Below are 22,643 nucleotides of genomic sequence, written 5' to 3'. Positions count from 1 at the left end.
CACTGCTCTGGAAATTCTTGCTAATACAGGAAGGCAGGAAAATGAAAAATAAAATCTTCATCTGTATTTTGAAAATCACTGCCAAATTATTACAGATAGAAGTCTGCTGTATCTCCCAGGTATGCTGGTTTAATAAAAAGAAATCCACTGCTCAGATCTCTTTATTCTCCCATCTCAGTCTTTTTACAAAGAAGAAAACATTTAAAAGCTTTGCTATGGGCCAAGGACCAAATAGCACTCCAAGGATAATCAAACAACCTAGCTAGTTTTGGATTAGTAGGAGGTATAAAGATTATATATAGAGTTAGCCTCGAGCAATTGCTCTTGTTTTTTTTCTGTTTGAAGCCTTTCCCTCTTAGAACCTGTGTCCCAGTTAATTAACACAGTCTGTGGAGAGCCATGCCTTCTAGAGAAAAGAGATTCCCCACTATTTCTGCAAAGACAGTGAGGTAATCAATCAGTCAAACATTTTTGAGTCTTTTCTAAATGTCAGGCATAGAGACTGCTGCTGGAAATACAAAAAAGAAAATACATACAGTTGATATTCTAATTGAGAAGACAATCAAGAAAACAAGGCAGTAAGAATCAGCATGGTGCATGCTATTTTAGGGAAAGAACATCATATTATGGGATAATATAAAACCCAGACTTGGGAATTTAGAAAAACGTATAAAAGGAAATGATAAGATTTTAAAGATGAACAAGTGGTAGCCATGGAAAAAGAAAATCATAAGTATCTTTTGAGCAGGGAGATCAACTCACATAAACAGGTAGGAGAGAGGATAGCTCATTAAAGAACTACAAATTCAGGGTTGCTGTATTATAATGCAGAGAGAGAGAGAGAATATAGTGAAATGAAAATATGGGGACTAAAAAGTTGAGTCATAGATCATGCAAGACCTTTTAAGGAGTGCTAACTATTTAAACATTTCAACTTCACTTTGAAGGCAGTGAAAACAACAGTGGGCACTGGTTGTTTATCTACCTACCATCCATACCATCCATCCCTCACTCCACTCCTTCCTAACATTAGTCAGATGTTTGTTAGAGTGCCCATGTCTTCCTCAATTTACCCATATACTTTGGGAGACGCTTAAATTGAATTGAGTTCCAGTTATCCAATCAGCCAGGGTAATTCCACTTACTTGCTACCATTTTAAATCAGGTAATCCAAGCCTACAAACAATCAGATAAACTCCCTATTGTGAAGGTCAACTGCTTTGGGATCTCAATTACATCTGCAAAATCCCTTCACAGCAGCCTTTGATTAGAATTGAATAATTAGGTGTCTGTCTACCAGGGCTGGAAATCTTGGGGACTGTTTTAGAATTCTTCCTCTAATAATCTGCCCTTCACCCTCCAAAGATTCACATCCCTCCAAAATGCAAAATACATTCACCCATCTCAACGTACTCAAAGTCTCAACCCATTACAACTCAACTCAAGTCCAAAATCTTAGCTCAAAACCCCCAGATCTCATCATCTAAATTTGTTGCAGATGAGGGTCCTGCGTGTAACCATTCAGTATGGATTTTAGAGACAATTCCACTCCATCTGTGGACTTATGAAACTAAAGAGACAGATTATCTGGCCTCAACACTCCCAGCATTTAATGGCATAGGATAACACCTGTAGAAATTCCTGTTTGAAATGGTTTGAAGTGAAAGGTAGTCACTGGTCCATAACAGTTTTGAAATTTAGTTGGGCAAATGTTGGATTTCTCTTAATTACATTTCAAGGCTCAGGAATAATCCTCTGTGACTCTCAGTTCTATTCTCTTGATTATCCTTTCTTTTTTCATGAAAGGTAGCACCTGTCTGCAGCCAAGTACTTTAATCAGCCTGCTTCTGGCTGCAGCCTCTTTTCATTTTGTGCTGTCTCTATGGTCCCAGCTGGCAATGTTTCTGCTATACAATTTTCTCAAGAAACATGTGGGTCTTGAATAAATTTCACTGAGTTTTACTCCATTAGAAAAAGTCACACCCACAAATCTTTTGGAGATAACACTTTATCTGGGTTTCTGCTGAGACATGATACTCAAATTTCCCACAGGCTATTTAGTTTGGTGGAGAAGATGCCTAAGGGCATACCCTCAATCTCTTAAAAGAGCCCCTTGTGCGATCAAGTACTCTGACCTTTTGGACTTTAGGAGATTCTTAGTGAAAAGTTGTTAAGTCACATCCTCATGTTCTTCCCTATGCCACATTTGCAGAAGCAATCTCTCTTTTGCCATCTGGATCAGGGTAAGAATTTCCCAAATCATCAAGTCCTGGTTCCTTTAATAATTCTTCCCTCAAAGTCAGACCACCTCCAACCCTCAGCTAAATACAAGTTAACACTCATATACTGTGCAGGAGACACTTCTCTTAAGCTTTCTGCCAACATGTAACAAGGAACCTTTTCCTCCAGTTTTCAAAAACGTGTTTCTCTCTTCCTTCTGAGCTCTCACTGGCAGCAGTCTCCAAGTCCAGAGTCCTATAAACAGCCTGTCAAAGCAGTTTAGGGTTTTCTATCATGTTCCTCACAATTCTTCTAACCTCTACCCACTGCCTGAGTCCAAAGTAATTTCCACATTTTAAGGTATTTGTTACAGGTCTCCCCTCCTTCCATACTTTTTTTTTTTAAACAATGTTAGTTTCTGGTGTACAGCTTAGTGATTCAGTTATATATTTTTATACATATATTCTTTTTCATTATAGGTTATTACAAGATATTGAATACAGTTCCCTGTGCTATACAGTAGGACCCTGTTGTTTATCGTCCATATCTTTTTATACCTGAGTACATTATAAAGCCCTGTGCAACCAGACCAATCTCTCTGAATGTTTCTCTGGACTCCCTTGTCAGAATTTCTTAGTTATAAATTTATTCTAGGAAGTTACCCAACTTTTCCTGAGTTTTACAGTCTCAAGGTCATCAAATCACGACTGTCTTTTTTCTAAACACTGAGAATACTTTTTTCCATTTTGAATTTTGTCTCAGTATGTGGTTCTCTACACTTAGAATTCCAAAGGTGACTCATCATTTCCGTGTCACCAAGTAATTCTCTTTAAGGATTAGAATTAGGTCCAGAGTAATAGGTTCCTCTGCCTGTTTTCCTAACAGACCTGGATATCATTCCACTCCTTTTTTCTAGTCCTGAATTTCCTCCCACCAAATCATCCTCATTTCTAATGCTTGTATACTTTTCATTAAGGTGCTTTCAAAGAAAAATATTTTGCCAATATGATGCAATTACCACAAAAACTAATTATAGGTCTATAATCTGCTTCAATATTATGTTTTTTTCTTGTTAAGTATGTGCAATGAATTAATTCAAAATTTTTGGACTATCTGTGTAGACTTTTTGAGGGCTGGTATCTAGCCAAGTACTCTTTTACAGCTATGCTCTGTTCATGTGCAGACTAAGCAAATTATAAGCCTCATAAATATGCAAAGCACAATATTTAGGTAATATAATGAGAATATAAGGGGACAAACTAGTTTTTGTTTCTATATTACTTTACTTATACTATGAAGAAAATAAGATACTATGGCAGCAGTCAGTTCTTGAAATATCTTATAGGCACCAACTCTCCCAACTGCTGTGTTGGTATCTGCATGGATTACTCCATTTATTAATTTTTTCTTCTTTAAAGGACTCTGGATATTGGTGCTCCATTGATAATTGTTAGGATGAAATTTTGATTATTAATGTATACCATATAATACTGTATTTTCCCAACTATTAGTTTAGATTGCATGCATGTTTATTCTTTAAACCAATAGATATATCATAAAAAGAAAAAGCTTTAAATCAGAGTATAAATAAACTGTAAATCAGTATTAGGAATAGACTGTAAATCAGAGTGTTAGAATAAAGAAAAACATACCGTTAAAAAAAATATCAGTTTCAATATAAAGACTCAGCTATTTATGTGTCTTAATATATTTATGGGAAAAAATTCTATGCTCTGAGCTTTCATTTAGGGAATTTTTTCTTCTTTGAGAATAAATAACACTTATATAAAAGCGTTTTATAAACAATATAAAAATTATACAATTAAGAGATATAATTATTAAATAACAGTAAGTCTTAAACAGGAAAGCCCAGATATATAATTGTCTTCAGTCTTAAAATGTTTCATATATTGTTATTTAAAAACTATTATGTAAAAATTTAACATAGTTGAGAATACTGGTCATGTTAACTCAAGGTGATGAAAAGAGACTAGCAGACTGTTGTAGTTGCTTATAAGCCCATGACTTCCTCTCAAGTAAACTTCCTTTAAAGAAAAAAACCGAAACACAGAAGCTAAATGAAACATACTCTGGTAAGGCCACTACCAGATAGAATTTCACTTGTCAAATTCATAGTTTCCACTGAAGCCAAAGAAACTCTCCTTTACATGTGTAAACTCAACAGTGCGTAATAATGAGGTTCACTAATACCAAGCAAGAGGAACAGGGGGATCTATAGTTGGTTTCCTGGGGCTACCATAACAAATTACCACAATCTGGGTAGTTTAAAACAACAGAAATTTATTCTCTCACAGTTCTACAGGCTAGCTGTCAGAAATCTAGGTGTCAGCAGGGTCATGCTCTCTGTGAGGACTCTAGGGGAGAAAGGATTCCAAGCCTGTCTCCTAGCAGCTGGTACGGCTAGCTATCCATAATATCCCTTGGCTTGTAGATGCACCACCCCAATTTCTACCTCTGTTGTCACATAGCATTTTCCCTGTGTGACTGTGTTTCTTCTCCTCTTTTTATGAGGACACAGTCATATCGGATTAAAGCCCACATTAATAACCTCATATTAACTTGATTACATTTGGAAACTGTATTTCCAAATAATATTATATTCTCAGGTACTGGGGGTTAGGACTTCAACATATCTTTTTGGGATACATAGGTCAAACCCTAACAGGGGATGTGGCATTAAAGGCCACACCTCTAAAGCTCTCTACTGTGATAAACTGTTACTACTAACTCCCTTCAGGTTGCAGGGGATTTAGATGCTATAGCTACTACCAGTGGCAAATTAGTTCTTAACGATAAAAATTGTATGACAGGTGAATGCCTAATGGGAGCTGAACCTGACAACTGGTGTAATAAGCTATATGCTACTCAAGGAGGACATTTAAAATGTTAGGTTTTTCTTCAACTTTCAATGTCTGTTTACTTTTTCTTCTGTTTGGTGATTGAAAAAAAAAAATTCTGTCTTGCATTGTTACCCTGGTTGCTTTTAGACTAGTTCCCTATTAAGGACTGAACTGTGTCTCCTCCCCCACCCCTGGCTCCCAACCCTATTCATATGTTGAAGTCTTAATCCCAGTATCTGAAAATGTAACTGTATTTGGAGACAGCATCTATAAAGAGGTAATTTAGTTCGAATATGGTCATATTGGTGGGCTCTAACCCAAATAACTGATGTCCTTTTAAGAAGAGGAAATTAGGACACAGATATAGACAGAGTGAGGGAAAGCATGGCTATCTACAAGCTGAAGAGAGAGGCCCTCAGAAGAAACCAAACTTACTGACATCTTGATCTTGGACTTCCAGCATCCAGAACAATGAGGAAATAAATTTCTGTGGTTTAAGTCACCTGGTCTGTGGTACCTTTCATGGTAGCCCTAGCAAACCAATATATTCCCTGACTCATGACTATAACAACTCTTTGAAGTGGACTCCCTAAAAATGACCTGCACATATGAAGTCTCAAAATGTCTAATTGTAAGTTGAAGGGGAGGGGTGTATTTAGTGTTAACTGCAAGCTCAGAATTGTTCATAATTTAAATAGATTGGATAAAGTTAGTATCATTTGTTCTGATGATTTTCCTTTTTTCAATTAGTTGCTTCTATAAGGACTGCCTACTAATGTAGTCTCTGGTAGGTTAATGCAGATATTTTAAGTTACAAAATTATTACTTTAAGTAAATTCAATACTTTTAACAACAGAAACAACTATATAGGTGATTTCTGTGTATCACATACTCTTCTAAGTGCTTTATAAACATTATTAGCTTTATAATATGCATCTTTGGGTTTCTGTAAGATAATAACTGTTCATTTTACAGATAATAAAATGGATACAGTTAATAAGAGACTGGGCTATGAACTAAGATTCAGTATACACAGTTTGGCTCCAGAGTCTGAACTCTTAACCACTAGGGTATATTGTTTCTCAGTGATAGAGAAAATCCCATCTTAAGGTAAGTAACCAAATATGGAAAGAACTAAACTTGACAATTAGTACAAGCTGACTGCTAACCAAAGAAGACATTCATAAATTTATGTTATCCCCCAATTCAAAATCATTCTATGGAAATTGAGATACATATTTATTTCGTATGAACAAATGTCATTTGATTGGCATCTAGGAAGCTAAGATTGTTTTAACTTTGACCAAGATCCTAACGGTAAGGCCCAAGTCTGTCATGTTTACAAAATGCATGTTCCGCAGCTAGCATTAAGCCAGCACATAGCAAGCATCCTACAATCATCTACAGAACTAATGGGGATAGGAAGACAAAGTTATTTTAATATGTGAGAGAAAAGAATTGGTAAAAATTACATGAATCATAGAGGAAATTATTCTGCAAATTAGAAAACCAGCACACAAAGCAGTGAAGTAATCTGCCTAAATTCATATAGTTAAACCAAGACCTGAGACTCCAATTTCTCTATTTTTTCTTAAACATCATAAAAGTGAAATCCTATCAAAATATCTGTATTACACGGTTACACAACAGTGTGAATGTACTTAACACTACTGAACTATACACTTAAAAATGGTTAAGATAGTGAATTTTATGTCATATACATTTCTGCATAATTAAAAAAACTAAAAACCGAAAAAATCCACACTATGAAAAAATACAATTGAAATCACTACGTACAATTCCTATTTATATAAATTTCCACTAAAATAAGAAAACTTAACTACTTATTAAGACAAGTGTTACAATAAAAACCTTGAATTATTTAACAGTTGTTCAGAATGTAATGAAATAGTGATTTATAAACTTTTCATATTTTTCTTGCCTTTCCCAGTTTCAGACATAAAAATGCAAATAGCATAATAATAAAGTGGAGTAACTCAACTATTAAGTTAGCCTAAACCCACTGTGGGATGAGGAGAAAACTAACTAGGCTGTTGCTTATTGCATTTCAATGTCAACAATAAAAATAAGCAGTGTGGTAGTTATTATAAGTACTCATAAATAATCCAGGTCTTTTTCTTCTCAGTTATATGAGTAAAACCAGGGATGGCCATGTGACTTGCTCTGGCCCAAGAAATGAGAGCGGAAGAGATATGTATCACTTCCAGACGGAAGCTTTAAGAGCCAAAACATGCTTCACCATATTCTCGTCTTCTCTTTACGATAGTGACTAGTAATACTGTAAAGACTGGCTGTTCCTCAGCCAAGATCCTTAAATAAAAATGATAACGAAAAGGAAGAGAGTTTCAGCAAATCCACAAAGAACACATAACGTAAGTAAAAATAAACTTTTGCTCTTTTAAATCTTTAAGATTTTGAGAGTATTTTGTTACCATAGTGTAATACCAGTCTATTCTGACTGATCCAGATATAAAAACTGAATGCAAAGCAGTTGAATAAAGAAAAGAATGGAATCCTATAAATGAGGGAGATGGAAGGATGGGCAAGGAATGACAGGATTTTGTCCCTTCCCCTGCCTGGGGCAGCTGCTCCAACAGAAGGCTTCCATCAGAGTACAGATTACAGGGCATTATGAAAAATCCTGAATGAGGCAGAGTTCAAGGTGAGGAGTGGAATAAGACTTGCCGCCATGGGCAGGTTCCTAGAGCTAGGGGAAAGCCTCTACCATGCCCGTCCCCTCCACCTGTAGCCAGGTGCCCAGGGAAAGTAGGCTCCTCCGAAATGCCACCTCTCTCCATCCTGCCATTTGAGGAGAGACTAACAAGGTTCATCCATGAGGCACCAGACCCATTTTTTGGCACTGAAGTACACTAGCTGCCATCCAAGTTTGCAGCCATCCTAGAGGATTTTGTACAAAGAAGATATTCAAGGACCAAGTTACTCAAGCTACAGTTCCTTGTTTCATATTGTCCTAATAAAGGCTGAGAAGAACTTTGAACAGGACCAAGCAGTTTCTGCTGGTCAGCTGGGTAAACTGTATTACAGAACTCAAAACTGGGAATTTCATCAGTTTCGTTTCATTTGTAACTTTTAGGACCAACTCATATAATTGGACTGGCTGTGCGCTGCATAACAGCACCCACCCAAGGAGGGGAGTGGGAGACTCTGAGGCTGCATCCATCAAGAAGGGCTACTCTTTTGTATTTCATACAAAGGGCCTTCTATTTGTCAAGATATGTGCCTATAGGCACCTTATAAACTAGCTTACTGTTCCTTACCCACATTTACTAGAACTTCTTGGAGACCATCCTTAGGGGAACTATAAAGGAGACTCATTATATACCAGACAATCTTGGCACTGACCGCTCTGGGACTCCTTGAGGTTTGATCCTTCCTCCATGAAGATTAACCATGATAACCTGCAATATATGTTTGTGAACCTGGACCACAAACTGCCACATTCTTGTGTCCCATTGAGGAATATGGGCATGCCACTGGCAAGTGAGGCATCAGAGGTGTTCTTCTACTAGAATTCTACATTCTGGCAGCATCCCTCCTGTGGGTGGTGGCTTAAGAGAACTTTTACAGCACTACATGGATCAAATGACATCACTTTGATGTGCTAGAATGCAGGGTTCCTTAACTTTGACACTATTCATATTTTGGACCAGATAATTCTTTGTTATGGGGACTGTCTTGCACATTGTAACATATTTGGCACTAACCGTGGTTTTTATATACTAGATGCCAGTAGTACTGCTCACTTCCCCCCACCCCCAATTGTATAAAAATTGTCTTCAGACACTGTCAAACGCCCTCTGGGGGGTAAGCTTGCACCAGGTTGACAACTACTCTGCTAGACCTACACTTCAGTTTCCAGCAGGTGGTTTGAGACTGACACCAAGGAGACGTGTACTGGGACTAAGACGCTCATTACTATCTCCACCAGCCCTGTAACATTTGAGGCTGATGCAGGGCACTCCCTGAGACCCCACAGGCAAATAGACTACAAAACTGCCAAGTTGAAAGGCTGGCCCTATTCCCGTCAGGTAGAGAAAAACTGAACCTTGACTTTTTGCTTGCTCTTCCTCCCCTGTCTCCTCCCTCCTTCCTTCCATTAATTCCTTCTTCACTTCTGCCCTTTTCCTAGAAGTAGAACTGTGATTCCAAACCATATAGATGATTTATCAGCCCAGATAAGATGTTCCAATAGCCCACTTTGCTACTGCCCCCTGCTAGCTCTGGTCTGGCATATAATGTAGACACGTCCTAGTGGTGGCTAGAAAAATCTGAACTGCTCTCTTTCCAGCAGCCTCTTTACCTTGCCTACTTTGGAGGGCTACTGTGGGCAGAAGCCCAGGCTCAAACAGACTGATCAGTTTATATATCCTGAACAAGTTGACATTTATCTAAGCAGGAATGTGGCCTGATCCTCATATATGGATTGAGCAGTCTAATGCCTGCCTTTCCACAGGTATGGCACGAAGACACTAATTCCACTGCATTTAGATACTATGTAGATCTAGATTTCTTAACCTTAACACACACACATATACATATATATTTATAAATGTGCATCAAAAAATTTATTTCATAAGCAATAGGGGAGAGGGGACTATATTCCTTACTCATATTTTATGCCAAAGTAAGTTCCATATGAACCAAAGATTAAGCATAAAAATGCAACTTTAAGAGTACTATAAGAAAAAATATGGGAGAATGTTTAAAAAGGCTATTCTGTTAAAGCACAAAATTCACAGGTCAGGTGAGAGACTTCTATGACCAAGCTGTTCCACTTCTACAAATTTACCTCACAGGAGTACTTGTATAAGTGAAAAAGAAATATATGTAACATAATATCACAACAGAGCATAATGAATAGCAAACCAAAAATGACATCAATGTCCATTTACATCAGATCCAGTCCTGGATGTATTCAATGTCTAGTCAACTGATGAAGACTGATTGAATAAATTATAGTACTTCAATACAATAAAATATCATGCAATTATGAAAATGACTAAGAACATTAAAATATGCCAATATTAAACAAGGGAAACTTTCTTTTAATTTTATTGAATATGCTTTAAAGTTTCTGAATTATTTTTTATGAATAAAATCCATCATAAACAAATAAAATTCGAAGAAAAATTTCAAAGTAGAATTACAAATATCCTTTATATTACTGTAACTGAGAGAATTCTTACCTTTCTCTGCAAAACTTAAGTGAATGTAGTATGGCAGGTCTCTTTTGACGTAAATTCCACAAATGTAAGGTGTCATCAGCCAAGGCACTCACAAGAGCTCCCTTAAAAATAAAGTGTAACATATTTTATATAGAGTACATTTACAAACACTGAAGCTACTAAAGAGCTGCCAAAAAAAATCTCCTTCCCAAAATCTCAAAACTTTCTGCAAATAGATTTAATTTTGAGAAACATTTGCCTCCCCCAAATTCTGAACAGCAGAATTTGTTTTCGTATAAACTAAAAGTATTCTATGGTCTAGTTGAATATTACAGGTGATAGATTTGGATTATACGGTTGACAGTATATAGTTATACAAAATTGGAGGTTGGACTATAAGTTACTTGGTCCTTATTGTATACACTTCCTTGACTAAAAGAGAGAAACAGGATATGAAGTAACCTCTCATTTTATTTGGCTTAACACAAATTCTTATGAATGTCCTCTGCCTAGATCATAATTCTATTCCTCGAATGATGTGGAAAATAAAGATAGTATTCAGTATACTGTAATTTCAATGTCCAAAGGGTTGAACAATCTGACTTAATTTAGAAAGTTAAAACACCCAACATTATTAAGAATAGAGGAAAAAAAATCTTTGGCAGTATGTAAGAATCAAGCAGGGGGGTCAGTCTCACCCCAGACTTCACGAATCAGGATTCTCACAGCAAGGACCTATGCAGGTGTATTTTAAAAAATCTCCAGAGGTGATTCTGATGCATGAATCAGATTAAGAATTTATGAAATAAGGTTGATTTATTAAGACATATGAATGTTTTTTCCTCATGAGTCAGATGCTCTTTACACTGAGAGAATAAGACAAAAGATGCAACATGAAGAAGTTATATTAATTTCAAAAAAGAGTTGCAATTCTAATCCCTCAGGTTATTAAGAGAAATCTTAAAATCTTCCTCTTTTAAAATAGGAGAGTCTCTCATTTTCCAAGAGAACTAAAATAGTTCTGAAGACAAAATTTACATTAAATGACCTCTCCAAGTCCCTTCTACCTCTGGAATTCTATGAGGGCTACTCTACTGTTTAACTGCTATTGCTACAATATGACTACTGGAAAGCAGAAATACATAAAGTCCACATACCCTCCCTTTCACTAGAAAGCATCCTTTCGTCTATATCCCTTTGAAGCAGAGAAACTCAAAGGATTCAGAGTATCAAAGATTTGTATTTTTCATTCTTATTTCCACCATAGTTTTGGGCCAGGTCATCTTCTTTTTCAAGATGTTTGCCCCATTTTAGCAATGCAAGGAAGAAGAGAAGATGTAGAGCCAAAATGGCAATGACAGCTGACCACCTATGGTGGCTCACTTACCTACACAGGGTTTTCCAAAACGGAAAGTAAATGGTCACTCCCAATTGTCAGATTTCCATAGCCATCCACATTTAAAATATTCATATTTTGCTAAGCATTTTTAAAAACTGTCATTTTTAAGTACTTAAAATGCAACGTTTAAGCATGTAAAGTAAAATAACACAGTCATAGCAAAGAACTTTATGGTAAGTTCTGTAGAAAAGAATTCTGTATTATGAATAACAACAGCATCAACTAGTTAAGATTGCTAAAATTTAGGTGTACAGGTAATCAATCTGCAATGATATTTACATTGTCTCATACTGCGTTAAAGATATAATCTTAACACAAGTATGAAGATGGAGAATAGGTTAGTGGTTGCCAGGGATTAGGGACGAAAAGTTGGAGGGGCACAATCATAATGGGGTAAACTGACAGAATTCCCTCATGGTGATGGAACTGATTTCTATCTAGTTTATGTTGGTCATTACACAAAATGTATGTATATGATAAAAGTGCACAAAACTACACACATACAGTGAGTGCACGTAGAAACTGGTGGTAAAATCTAAATAAGGTCTGTAGTCCAGTTACTAGTACTGTACTGATGTCATTCTCCCGATTTAAAACTGCACTACTGTTATATAAAATGTTACTATTAGGGGGAATGGGGGAAGAGTACATAGGACCATTCTTCTGAAACTAACTGCCAGTCTATTTATTTCATAATGGAGAATTATTTAAAAATAGAATCATCTTACATACGAATTCAGCAACTTTCTAAACTGTGATTTTTTGTGTGTGTATTTTAACATTTTACAATGCCTATTATTCAGTCCTACACAGAATATTGAAGTTTTTAAAAACAAAAAAAAACACTTCCTCTGACCCTGAAAACCCTACAATTGCATATGAGTTGGATTATAGTTTTACTAAATTTTTTATATTACCCTTTTTAGCTTTTTACACCATGCTGCCTCTCTTAGATCCTCTGACATGAAAAAAATATTTTCAAAAGTATCAAAAGCCAAAAGTATCAACTATTTTCTTTCTCTTATATGCATCTAAAAATGTATTCCATGGAACCTAAGGACTTAGGGGCAAAAAGAATGTCTATGAACTCTCCTCACATCTAAGTATAGCAGAACCTTTCCTGGAGTAATTCATTTTTCTTCTTTTTATGACCAGCTTTTCCTGCCTGTCACTACTTGCAGTAAACATCTATTGTCATAGCTCCTCAGACTTTTTTAAAACCTGCAAACACATTGTTTACTCTGCTGATAAAACAGTGTTTCTCTAGCTCCCTCCAAACTTTATAGTCTATCAAAAAGACAGGCAACATCAATTACTGCAACCAATATGTGATACCAACAAGAACTTTGGACAATAACCAGTTTCTAATGGATTTTGGTTTCCTGGTTGTATTTCAAAACAACACATCAGAGAAGTACATTTTGTTATTTATAATAAAGTCAATCTTTGAAAAAAAATTTAATATATATTTTTGTTACATAATTTTCAATATTCCTGAAATAAAATTTAAATGCAGCACCTTGTGCCAAGAAGATTTATCTTATGCCATTCTATTTTCAACACTGTTTTGAGAAGCATCTTACATTACTTATATAACTGTCCATGATGATGCCTTAAATTACTATTAACTTTGACCTACCAAAAATTCGTTTTTGTTCAAATATTTAAACATGAATGCATGCAAGAATTCTAAAAATGAGATGTGACCCTATTTCATATATAAGCAGGAGAGATTAAAGCAATTCACTAACCTCATTAATCAGGAACTGGAGCTGGATTACTGCAGCTCCACTGTCATGTTGGCAATAACATTCTACTCCTGGACGACCAAAGCTGTCATTAACTTCATTAAGGAGTTTATGGTGTGTGTGGGCTTTTTATAGCAATTGATAAGCTATATAAATAGACTCAAAGATTCCAATAACCTGATATTCAATACAGCATATCAACTGAGGTCGAGATATAGAGTTAGGTTTATTACACATCAATCTGATCAGCTAGTTTCTATGGATAATCAGAAGTCTCAGACTCCAGGTGTAAAAGAAATAAGACAACTGTCCCTTTTAGGAAAAAAAAGTGTTAAAAACAGCAATATACAGAACCAAGCTAAATATGTTCAATTTACTTTACTGTGGCCCAAGTCTTCTTTTTTCACTTAAAATAAAAAGAGGAAAAAAGCAGTTGATCTGTGGAACATCCTATTTTGCCCAAGTCAACAAACAAATCTGAAAAGTAGACAAATATTATTTTGGAGTATTGTTTTTAGAACCAATAATCTTTTTTACTGCATTTTTTATTCTGTAGTGTCATTTTTAAATAGTGTAAGCTAAAAATATAATAAAAAACCACATAACTAAGTTTATACTTGTAGCATGTCATATCACCAGTAAATATATCAGTCTTTTACAATATGCTTTAATAGAGTAATAAGCAAAAATTTATTAACTTGCATATAAAGATATAGGAAATGCATGGCATTTTCTATGTGTTGGGCATTATTTCAAACATGTTATATATTAACTCATTTAATAATCACAATCATGATGAATATATAGTTTCGCCATATAAACAGATAAGGAAACTGAAGAACAGAGAAATTACTGTGCCCCAAGTCACATGACTAGAAGGTATGAATAAGCATTATAGCTCCAGACTCCATACACTTAATTAATATGGTATGCTGAGTAAAGAACAAAACAAACGAAATCCAAACATAGAACTTATTATGTGCCAGGCATTGTTATATGCCTTTTACTTTCATAAACTTGAAGTCATTTTAACACACTACTACACTGATTTACTTGACATTGAGTTAATATATATTAACTGAAAATAAAGTTAAATCTAAAAATAAAATTTGATGGGGTTTAATAAAATTATAGCCCTCTTTATACAAATTCACATTCAAGTGTATAGACTACTTTTATATTCTATTAATACATGCCCTAGGATTCTTAATTAAAAATAATTGCACCAAAGCTTAAATTCCTATTTTCTATATACTTTTTCCTTTTGATTTCTAGAAATCTTCGTAGGTGGTATTTATTTTCAATGGATTTTTTTTTCATTTCATTACTGGCAACTAACTCTTCTATTATTTTATAAATGTATAGACTATGTGAGCATGTTTAGCTTATAGTATCCAACTTTTTAAACACCCCAATTTTTTATTATTACTATTATTATTGCCTTCAGAAATGGTATTTTTGCTACATCAATTGCCCAAACACAACTACATGAAGCTAGATTTCAAATTACTACTGTTGGCACTTGGTAGTGCCAAATCACACCCTGGTAGGCTACAGAAAGAGATCTCTATCTCTGTTCATCCATTTCTTTTGTCAGATGACAGCAAAGACCTTGTCCTTTTAGTCAATATTTCTAATTTATAAGTAATTCTAAGAAATCACTCATTTCTAAGTAATTCTAATATTTTCAGTTAAATTATTCTTTCTGGAACCAATTAGCAGATTCTATAGTCCTAGTTAACATGAATGGAGTAAAATTTCTCTTATCTAAACAGATCAAGATTAAGTAAATAAAAAAAGTGAGCTACTGTAGAGAATCATAACAATTCTACTGACCTTATTTTTTTCATAAACCATACACAATTTTGCTAACCTTGTGATACTAGCTAAAGATACTTTTTTAAGTATGGATCTATTACAGTTAGGGTTCAGAATCAGTTTACATATTACTAAAGTGAATTACTTGAGTATAATATTAAGTACAACAGGCATAAGCAGATTTCGGAATAGACAAAACTGATTCTTGATAAGTAAAGAACATGCAAATAGCTTTACTAATTTGGGCCTCCTGGGAAATAGCCTACTAGTCTTGAAAATTCCATGCCCTGGGCATCTATCAATATTTTATTCATAGAGAATGAAAAGTGTCTAAATCCAGGAAGTCAGTTACATGGAGATCAAGAAAGATTTTATTCTTACTCTATGTGACACTATCTCAGACAAAACTGTACTTTTTATGACATTACAATTGTCATTTTACTTCTAGCTAAGATGATATATACACTTTTTAATAATAAGAACCACTTACTGAGTATCTACTAAGTTTTAGCCACTGTGTCTTAAATCCTCAAGGTAACTCTGAAAGGTTATCATCCATATTTTATAGATGATAATTCTGAGGCTCAGAGAAGCGGTTTTTTTTTTGGTTGAGGTTACTACTTATTTCTTTCCCTTTTCCTTTGGGTAGGGTAGTACTATGCTGCAGCCAGCCCTGAAGGGTACTACCACTAAAAAGCCCTATGGACTGGGAGGACAATTCATAAAAAACCATTACTCCGTAATAACAGAAAGCTTAAAATCAGATTGTAAGGAATGGATATTGTTTAAGTATAATTAAGAGATGTTAGTGTGGAAAAGGACATAGTTTTGGAGCAAGCAGTTCTCAATCCTGGTAGTGTGGCAGAATTCTGGCTCTACTGCAAATTGACTAAACCCAGAGTGAGAAGAAGCCCAAGTGTACTTTTTGCTGTTGTTATTGTTTAGGGGGCCACAGGAATATCTGAGGGTGTGACGAGAATTTAGACGTCTAGTTTTAAGACAGTCCATATGCCAGCTCCTTAATTAGTTGCTGTGACCTGAGCAGAGTTATTACAGCTCTCAATTTTCTCTATAAAATGTAGATACCTATCCAGTGTAGCCTGCAGAATGGTGGTGAGAATTAAAACTATATACAGTGTACTACACAAATGACGGCTATTATTATTATTTAACGGAATGTATTTATTACTTTAACAAGAACTAAAGTTACAGTGAACGTATCGTAATTAAGAAAATGTCAACTCTGAATATATTAGATCACAAAAGAGCATGCCATAGATGCAAATATTCATACCCTTTCATACCTGTAATGATCATTGCTTCCTGCACACATGGTTCTCCTAATATTGTCATTACTGAGTGTTAACAGTTGTATTAAAAATGGTCAATCATTATAATAAAGACCTGCCTGATAAATTATTCATTTATTGTGGCTATGTTCAAAATTCAGTGAGAAAATAAAGCATCTGAAATTAAAATGAAAAAACCCAAAAGGAAATAAAATTACATATTGAATAATTCTGTCAAGATATTTATTAAATGCAGAAATATTTATTCATTAATCTGATGTCTACTCCTCTACATACGGATGAATCAATTGTAAGGCAAAGACAAACTATGAGGCTACATTATTTCTTGGTGTCAATTTATCTTACTTTCTAATTCTGAACTCCAACGTATTCTTTTTAAAATGTTATAATCTTCCTATCTTAGATAACTTTAGTCTTAATATTTCTACTGTTCACCTATCAAGAGCTATGATGTCTACCTAATCCTACCAGTCATCTTTGTTTCTAGTGTAAACCAACAATTTCTCTGACCCATGACACATGCCAGATACTTCCCGTGCAGCTACACTGATGGTTTTTGTCCAGACAAGTACCACGGTAACTCCTGAAGAGGACCTATAGAAGGCAAAGGCTGTTTGGTTAGGAGCAGAGTCTTTAATGCAAGTCCTTGAATTTAGACATGATCTTTTGGGTAAGTAGACATTTGGTCCTGTCCAAAACGAACATAACACATTAGCCCATAAGACATTTGATGCATTCCAAAAGGCCTTTGACATTTGGTCATATTTAGTCCTGTCCAAAACATACATGGAGACAATTGGTCCATGCCATAAGGTCTCTGATATTAGTCCTTTCCAAAATCGTTTGGCATAGACCAAGTATGTTCCTGGACATTTTGGATAGGACCAAATATCAAGGACCTTTTGGCATGGACCAAATGTCTCACAAATGTTTTGGACAGAAATAAATGTCCTTCAAGGAGTCCTCTAAGTAAGAGGACAAGAGAAAAAGAAATATTTAAGAGAACAAAAAACACATTAAATTAGCAACTAATGAAGAATAATCAGGAAGAGATATGCAAGACAGATAAGCAGAAACAAAGACTAGAGCCAGTAAAATCTTTTATTTTATAATGTTGTACCATCAAATTCAAATTCAAAATAAGCATTCATCCAATTGCCTAAATGATTATTATATATTTATATACTTGGTTGGAAAGGGAGGGAGAATGGAGGAATTAGGAGGCTTTTAGTATATTACCATCAACATCATAGCAGTTAAGATTTACTGAATACTTAATATGTGTCAAGCACCACATACTACCTCATGAAAATACCTTATTATAAGTTCTGTTTTTATAAATAAGTAAACTTAGATACAACAAAGTTAAATAATTTGCCTGAAGCCATACAACTAGTTAGTAAGGAAGATGGGGTTTGAACTCAGACAATCTTAACTCCAGAGCACACACAGACACAACATAAATCATCAAGCCTCAATGACCCAAAAAGAAAGAGTCAACTTTCACATGTAAACATAACTTTCTGACTTATTTTCAGTCATTTTAAAACTGGAGTATAACATAAAGGAAACACTTATAATCAATATTACTAAAGTCAGATTAGTCTAAATCAACAAACTAGATCAAACATAAATTTGGGTAGCAAGTAAACATCATAAAACCAATTAGGCATAAAACATACTAACCAAAAATTTTTTCTCGAGACTCATTTTTCATGTTAGTTGATGGTAGTAAATACCTACTTTAATAACAAAGCACTATGACCAAGTAGAAAAAGCAAAAGGCTGGAGTTCTGTATTCTAATTCTAGTTGAAGTTGAGATAGCCTCCTTACAAATGTCACCATGTGCAAAATGATGAACCAACCAACATTTTAGAGACTAAAGCTTTTTGAGAGGAACAGTTCTTAGCAAAGTTAAATAAGATATTAAAAAAAAAAACTCTGCCTTCAAAAAACTCAAAGAATCAAACACTAGTAGAGAAAAGGACAAAAAACACATCATCATCTCAACAGACACAGAAAAAGCCTTTGATAAAATCCAGCACTCTTTCATGCTAAAGCACTCAATGAGAAGGGATCTTCTTCAGCCTGACAAAGAGCATGTATAAAAAACTCACAGTTAACATTACACTTAATGCTGAAAGATTGGATGCTTTTGTGCTAAGCTCCAGGAAAAGATAGGATGTCTGCTCTTACCATTTCTATTTAACATTATACAGGATGTTCTAGCCAGAGAAAACAGGTAAGAAAAAGAAATACGAAGTGTCCATACTGGAAAGGGAGAAGTAAAGTAAAATTACCTCTCCATGATCTTGGAGAAGGAAAATTCTAAGATTTAGAATAAACCAAAAAATCCATTAAAAAACACTATCAGTATGAATAAATGAGGTCAACAGGGTTGTACAACATAAGATCGATATACAAAAATCAATTGTACTATATACCGGCAATAAACAATCTAAATTGAAATTAAGAAAACAATTCCATTTACAATAATATCACAAATAATATGAGACTTAGGAATAAATTTATCCAAACAAATGCAAGATTTGTACACTGAAAACTACAAAACATTGTTGAAACAACATCTAAGTAAATAGAAAGACATCGCAGACTCATGAAACAGAAGACTTAATATTGTGAAGATGGCAATATTCACCAAACTGATCTACAAAATTAACATTAATCTCTATCAGAATCCCAGCTGTTAGGAGAAACTGACAAGCTGACCCTGAAATTCGTACGGAAATGCAAGGGACCCAGAACAGCAAAATAATCTTGACAAAGAACAAAAGTGAAGGACTCACACTTTCCCAATTTCAAAACTTACTACAGTGTTACAGTAATCAAGAAAGTGTGGTATTAGCATAAGGGTAGATATATATAGGTCAATGGAATGAACTAGGAGTCCAGAAATAAACATTCATGACAACTGACTTTGATAAGGATGTCAAGACACTTTGATGGAGAAAGAACAGTCGTTTCAACAAATGACGCTGGGACAACTGGATATCCATGTGAAAAAGAATGAATCTGGATTCCTATCTCACAATACTAGCTCAAACACTAGATCAAAATGGAACAGAGACTTAAATGTAAGAGTTAAAATGATAAAACTCTTAGAGGAAAACATATGAGTAAATCATCGTGACCTCAGTTAAGGTCATAGTTTCTTAGATGTAACACCAAAAGCACAGGGCACGTAAGAATAGATAAACTGGACTTCATCAAAATTAAAAACATTTGTGCTTCAAAGGACACCATCAAGAAAGTGAAAAGACAACCTAGAGAATGGGAAAAAAATATCTGTGAATCATTTATCTGATAAGGATTTAATATCCAGAACATACAAAGGGCTTTTACAACTGAACAAAAGGACAATCCAATTTAAAAATGGGGAAAGGAAATGAATAGACATTTCCCAAAAGCAGATTTGCTAACAGCCAAAATACACATGAGAAGATGCTCAACATCATTAGTCATTAGGAAAATGCAAATCAAAACCACGATGAAACATCACTTTACACCCTCTAATATAGCTGTAATAAAAAAGACAATAACAAGGGTTGGTGAAGATGGAGAGAAATTAGAACCCTCCATGTTACAGAGAGTTAACATATGACGCAGCAATTCCACTCCTAGGGATATAAAAAGAGAAACGAAAACATACATATACACAAAACTACACAAATGTCCACAGCAGCATTGTTCGAAACAGCCAAAAAAGAAGAGAATCCAAATGTCCATCAACTGATCAGATAAATAACATGTGATATACTTATACAATGGAATATTCAGCCATAAAAAAGGAATACTAATACATGCTACAATTTGCATAAACCTTAAAAACATCCCGCTAAGTAAAAGAAGCCAGTCATAAAAGACTACATATTATATGATTCTATTTATATAAAATGTCCTGAATAGACGAATATATAGAATAGAAAGTAGACAAGTAAATGTGAAGGACTGGGTGGAGAGGGTAATGGGGAGGGACTGCTAATGGGTATAAAGTTTCTTACTGTGGTAATGAAAATGCTCTGAAATTTTAAAAGTGCTGATGACTGTATAACTCTATTTTTATGGTATATAAAAATATTTCAATAAAACTGATATAAAAAAGAATCAGCTTGAATGAATGATAATATAAACAGGCAAAAGTAGACGACTATGAATTTAGGGCAAAAATGATTGTCGTTATTAAGGAAACAAAACATATTCTTTAATATAATTTAAGTTACCTTTTATCTGAGATTTTAAAATATCTTTCACAAGCAATGAATGAACTTAACTACTTAGAACCTAAGTGAAATGCAGAGGTAAGCAGACAATACAAGATTGGAGTTTAGTATTTTTGCAATTAAGCTCTTTATTTCCTTCTGTCCTGCACCCAATTTAAAAAAAAAAAATTTGTATGGCCTTTGGAAATGTGTGCTTCCTGAAGAAGATAGTGGTGAGCTGGCAAAGCCGAAGATCAGTTTTCCAGAGACAGCAGAAGAGGAGCTAGAAGAAATTGCTTCAGAGAATTCAGATTCCATCTATAGCTCAACTCCTGAAGTTAAGGCCTGAGCCTCTGGCAGATCCTACACATAGTGTATAACTTATGGACTAAAACAAGCAAGCAGAGAGAAGCATCAGCCTCCACAGTTACTCTCTGCTTATGGCAAAGATGAGCAGTAAATAATGAGGAAAATGAATTAGCTCCAGTGCTGGAACTAACCAACTTAGAGGTGGAAACTGTAAGTGAAAATGCAGGACTATCAGCTGAAGGCAGATGGAGATACACCTTGTAGAATGATGACTTGTTGTCTTTTTAATGAATGTGTGCAAGCCAACATCCAGTTTCTCTTATTACAGTTAGATTTCTTGTGGCTGTTAATGATATTATGAAGAAAGAAAATATAGTGGCCTATTTTTCTGATTTTCCCTTGAAAAAAATTTATTTTGTTCAAGATTTAAACACAGAGTATTCAACAGACAAGAAGCAAAGAAAATGCAGTGTTCTCTTAAACAAGTAGAACTTCAATCATATAAAGAAATAGTTTGGTTTCAAAAACACATGTAAGTAAAATTCCAAGAAAAATATCTTTTACTTCATAAATTAGATCATTTATATTCCACCAAATAGTTTAAAACATACATTAATCAGTAAAATATACTGATGAAAAATTTTCAGGAAATTCCAATTAAAAAATATAATGCATTAAAAAGTAGTGGAAAAAAATGCCTTACTTCAAGAGTAAGCTGAAAAAATATCCTTGCTGTTCCTCTGTCTTAAGAACTTATTTAAAAAAACTACAGCCAAGAGATAAAGAACTTGAAAAATGTAAGAAAAAAATGCAATATAAAGGATTGTTTTAGGAGAAGTAACATTTAACAATAGAAAAAAGAAAAATAAGAAAAATGTTATCAAAAATAACAGAAAAAATGTTTTACTCGGTTTCTAAAAAACACATCTTGGGATGGAAGTACCCAGAATAATAAATAAGACCCACACCTAAATACACCACCATAAAATCTTACCACATACACACTTAAAAAGAAGATCCTATATGCTACCAGGAAAAAAAAATTACCACTTGGATGGCAATAATAACTGACAAACCAATGAGGAAACAGAATGGAGCTTCTTGTACTAAAGATTCTTTGTCTCCACATTCCCCATCTCGTAGCTCTTAAAAGGTCAAGATGCAAGCAATAGAATGATATTCCTTAACCATGTCTGCTTAATCCATTCATTTAATTTTCTTAATTGAAAACTTTAATAGGCACTGGGGACATAAATCATAGTCTCTATCTTCAAAAGTCTTAAAGTCTAGCAATAGAAATATAAAAGCAATACAGTAGTTAGATGCACCCAAATAGCGTCCATTTGGTACATAAAAATTTAGCTTCAAAAGAAAAAACATTTCCCAATTATTTTCACAATCAACATTGCATTTGGGCTGTAGCTTGTCTTACACTGTTTTACGTCCATGCTGTTGTTTTGTTTTCCTCCTTGTTTACTATATAGTCATACTGATTTCTGTAGATACTTGTTTCACTCAACAGGGATCATCTGTGCCTAAATTATAGTATT

At 34.5% G+C, this 22,643-nt stretch overlaps 1 protein-coding gene across 9 annotated transcripts in view; it reads right to left on the bottom strand.

The window, feature by feature from the left end:
* The window catches only part of STXBP5 (syntaxin binding protein 5), a 151,272-nt gene that overhangs the window by 112,436 nt on the left and 16,193 nt on the right, over nt 1-22,643 (bottom strand). For all 9 annotated transcript variants that reach the window (XM_072965999.1, XM_072966001.1, XM_072966003.1 and 6 more), the window contains exons 3-4: nt 13,439-13,520; nt 10,310-10,410 (exon numbers count right to left, since the gene is read on the bottom strand). In XM_072965999.1, the coding sequence (XP_072822100.1) occupies nt 10,310-10,410; nt 13,439-13,520 (183 nt within the window). The remainder of the gene's footprint in view (nt 1-10,309; nt 10,411-13,438; nt 13,521-22,643) is intronic.

This window comes from Vicugna pacos, chromosome 8 (genome assembly GCF_048564905.1).
Source record: "Vicugna pacos chromosome 8, VicPac4, whole genome shotgun sequence".
Lineage (NCBI taxonomy): Eukaryota > Metazoa > Chordata > Mammalia > Artiodactyla > Camelidae > Vicugna > Vicugna pacos.
The sequence above is the reverse complement of the archived record's forward strand: the minus strand, read 5'-3'. Positions and strand labels throughout refer to the sequence as shown.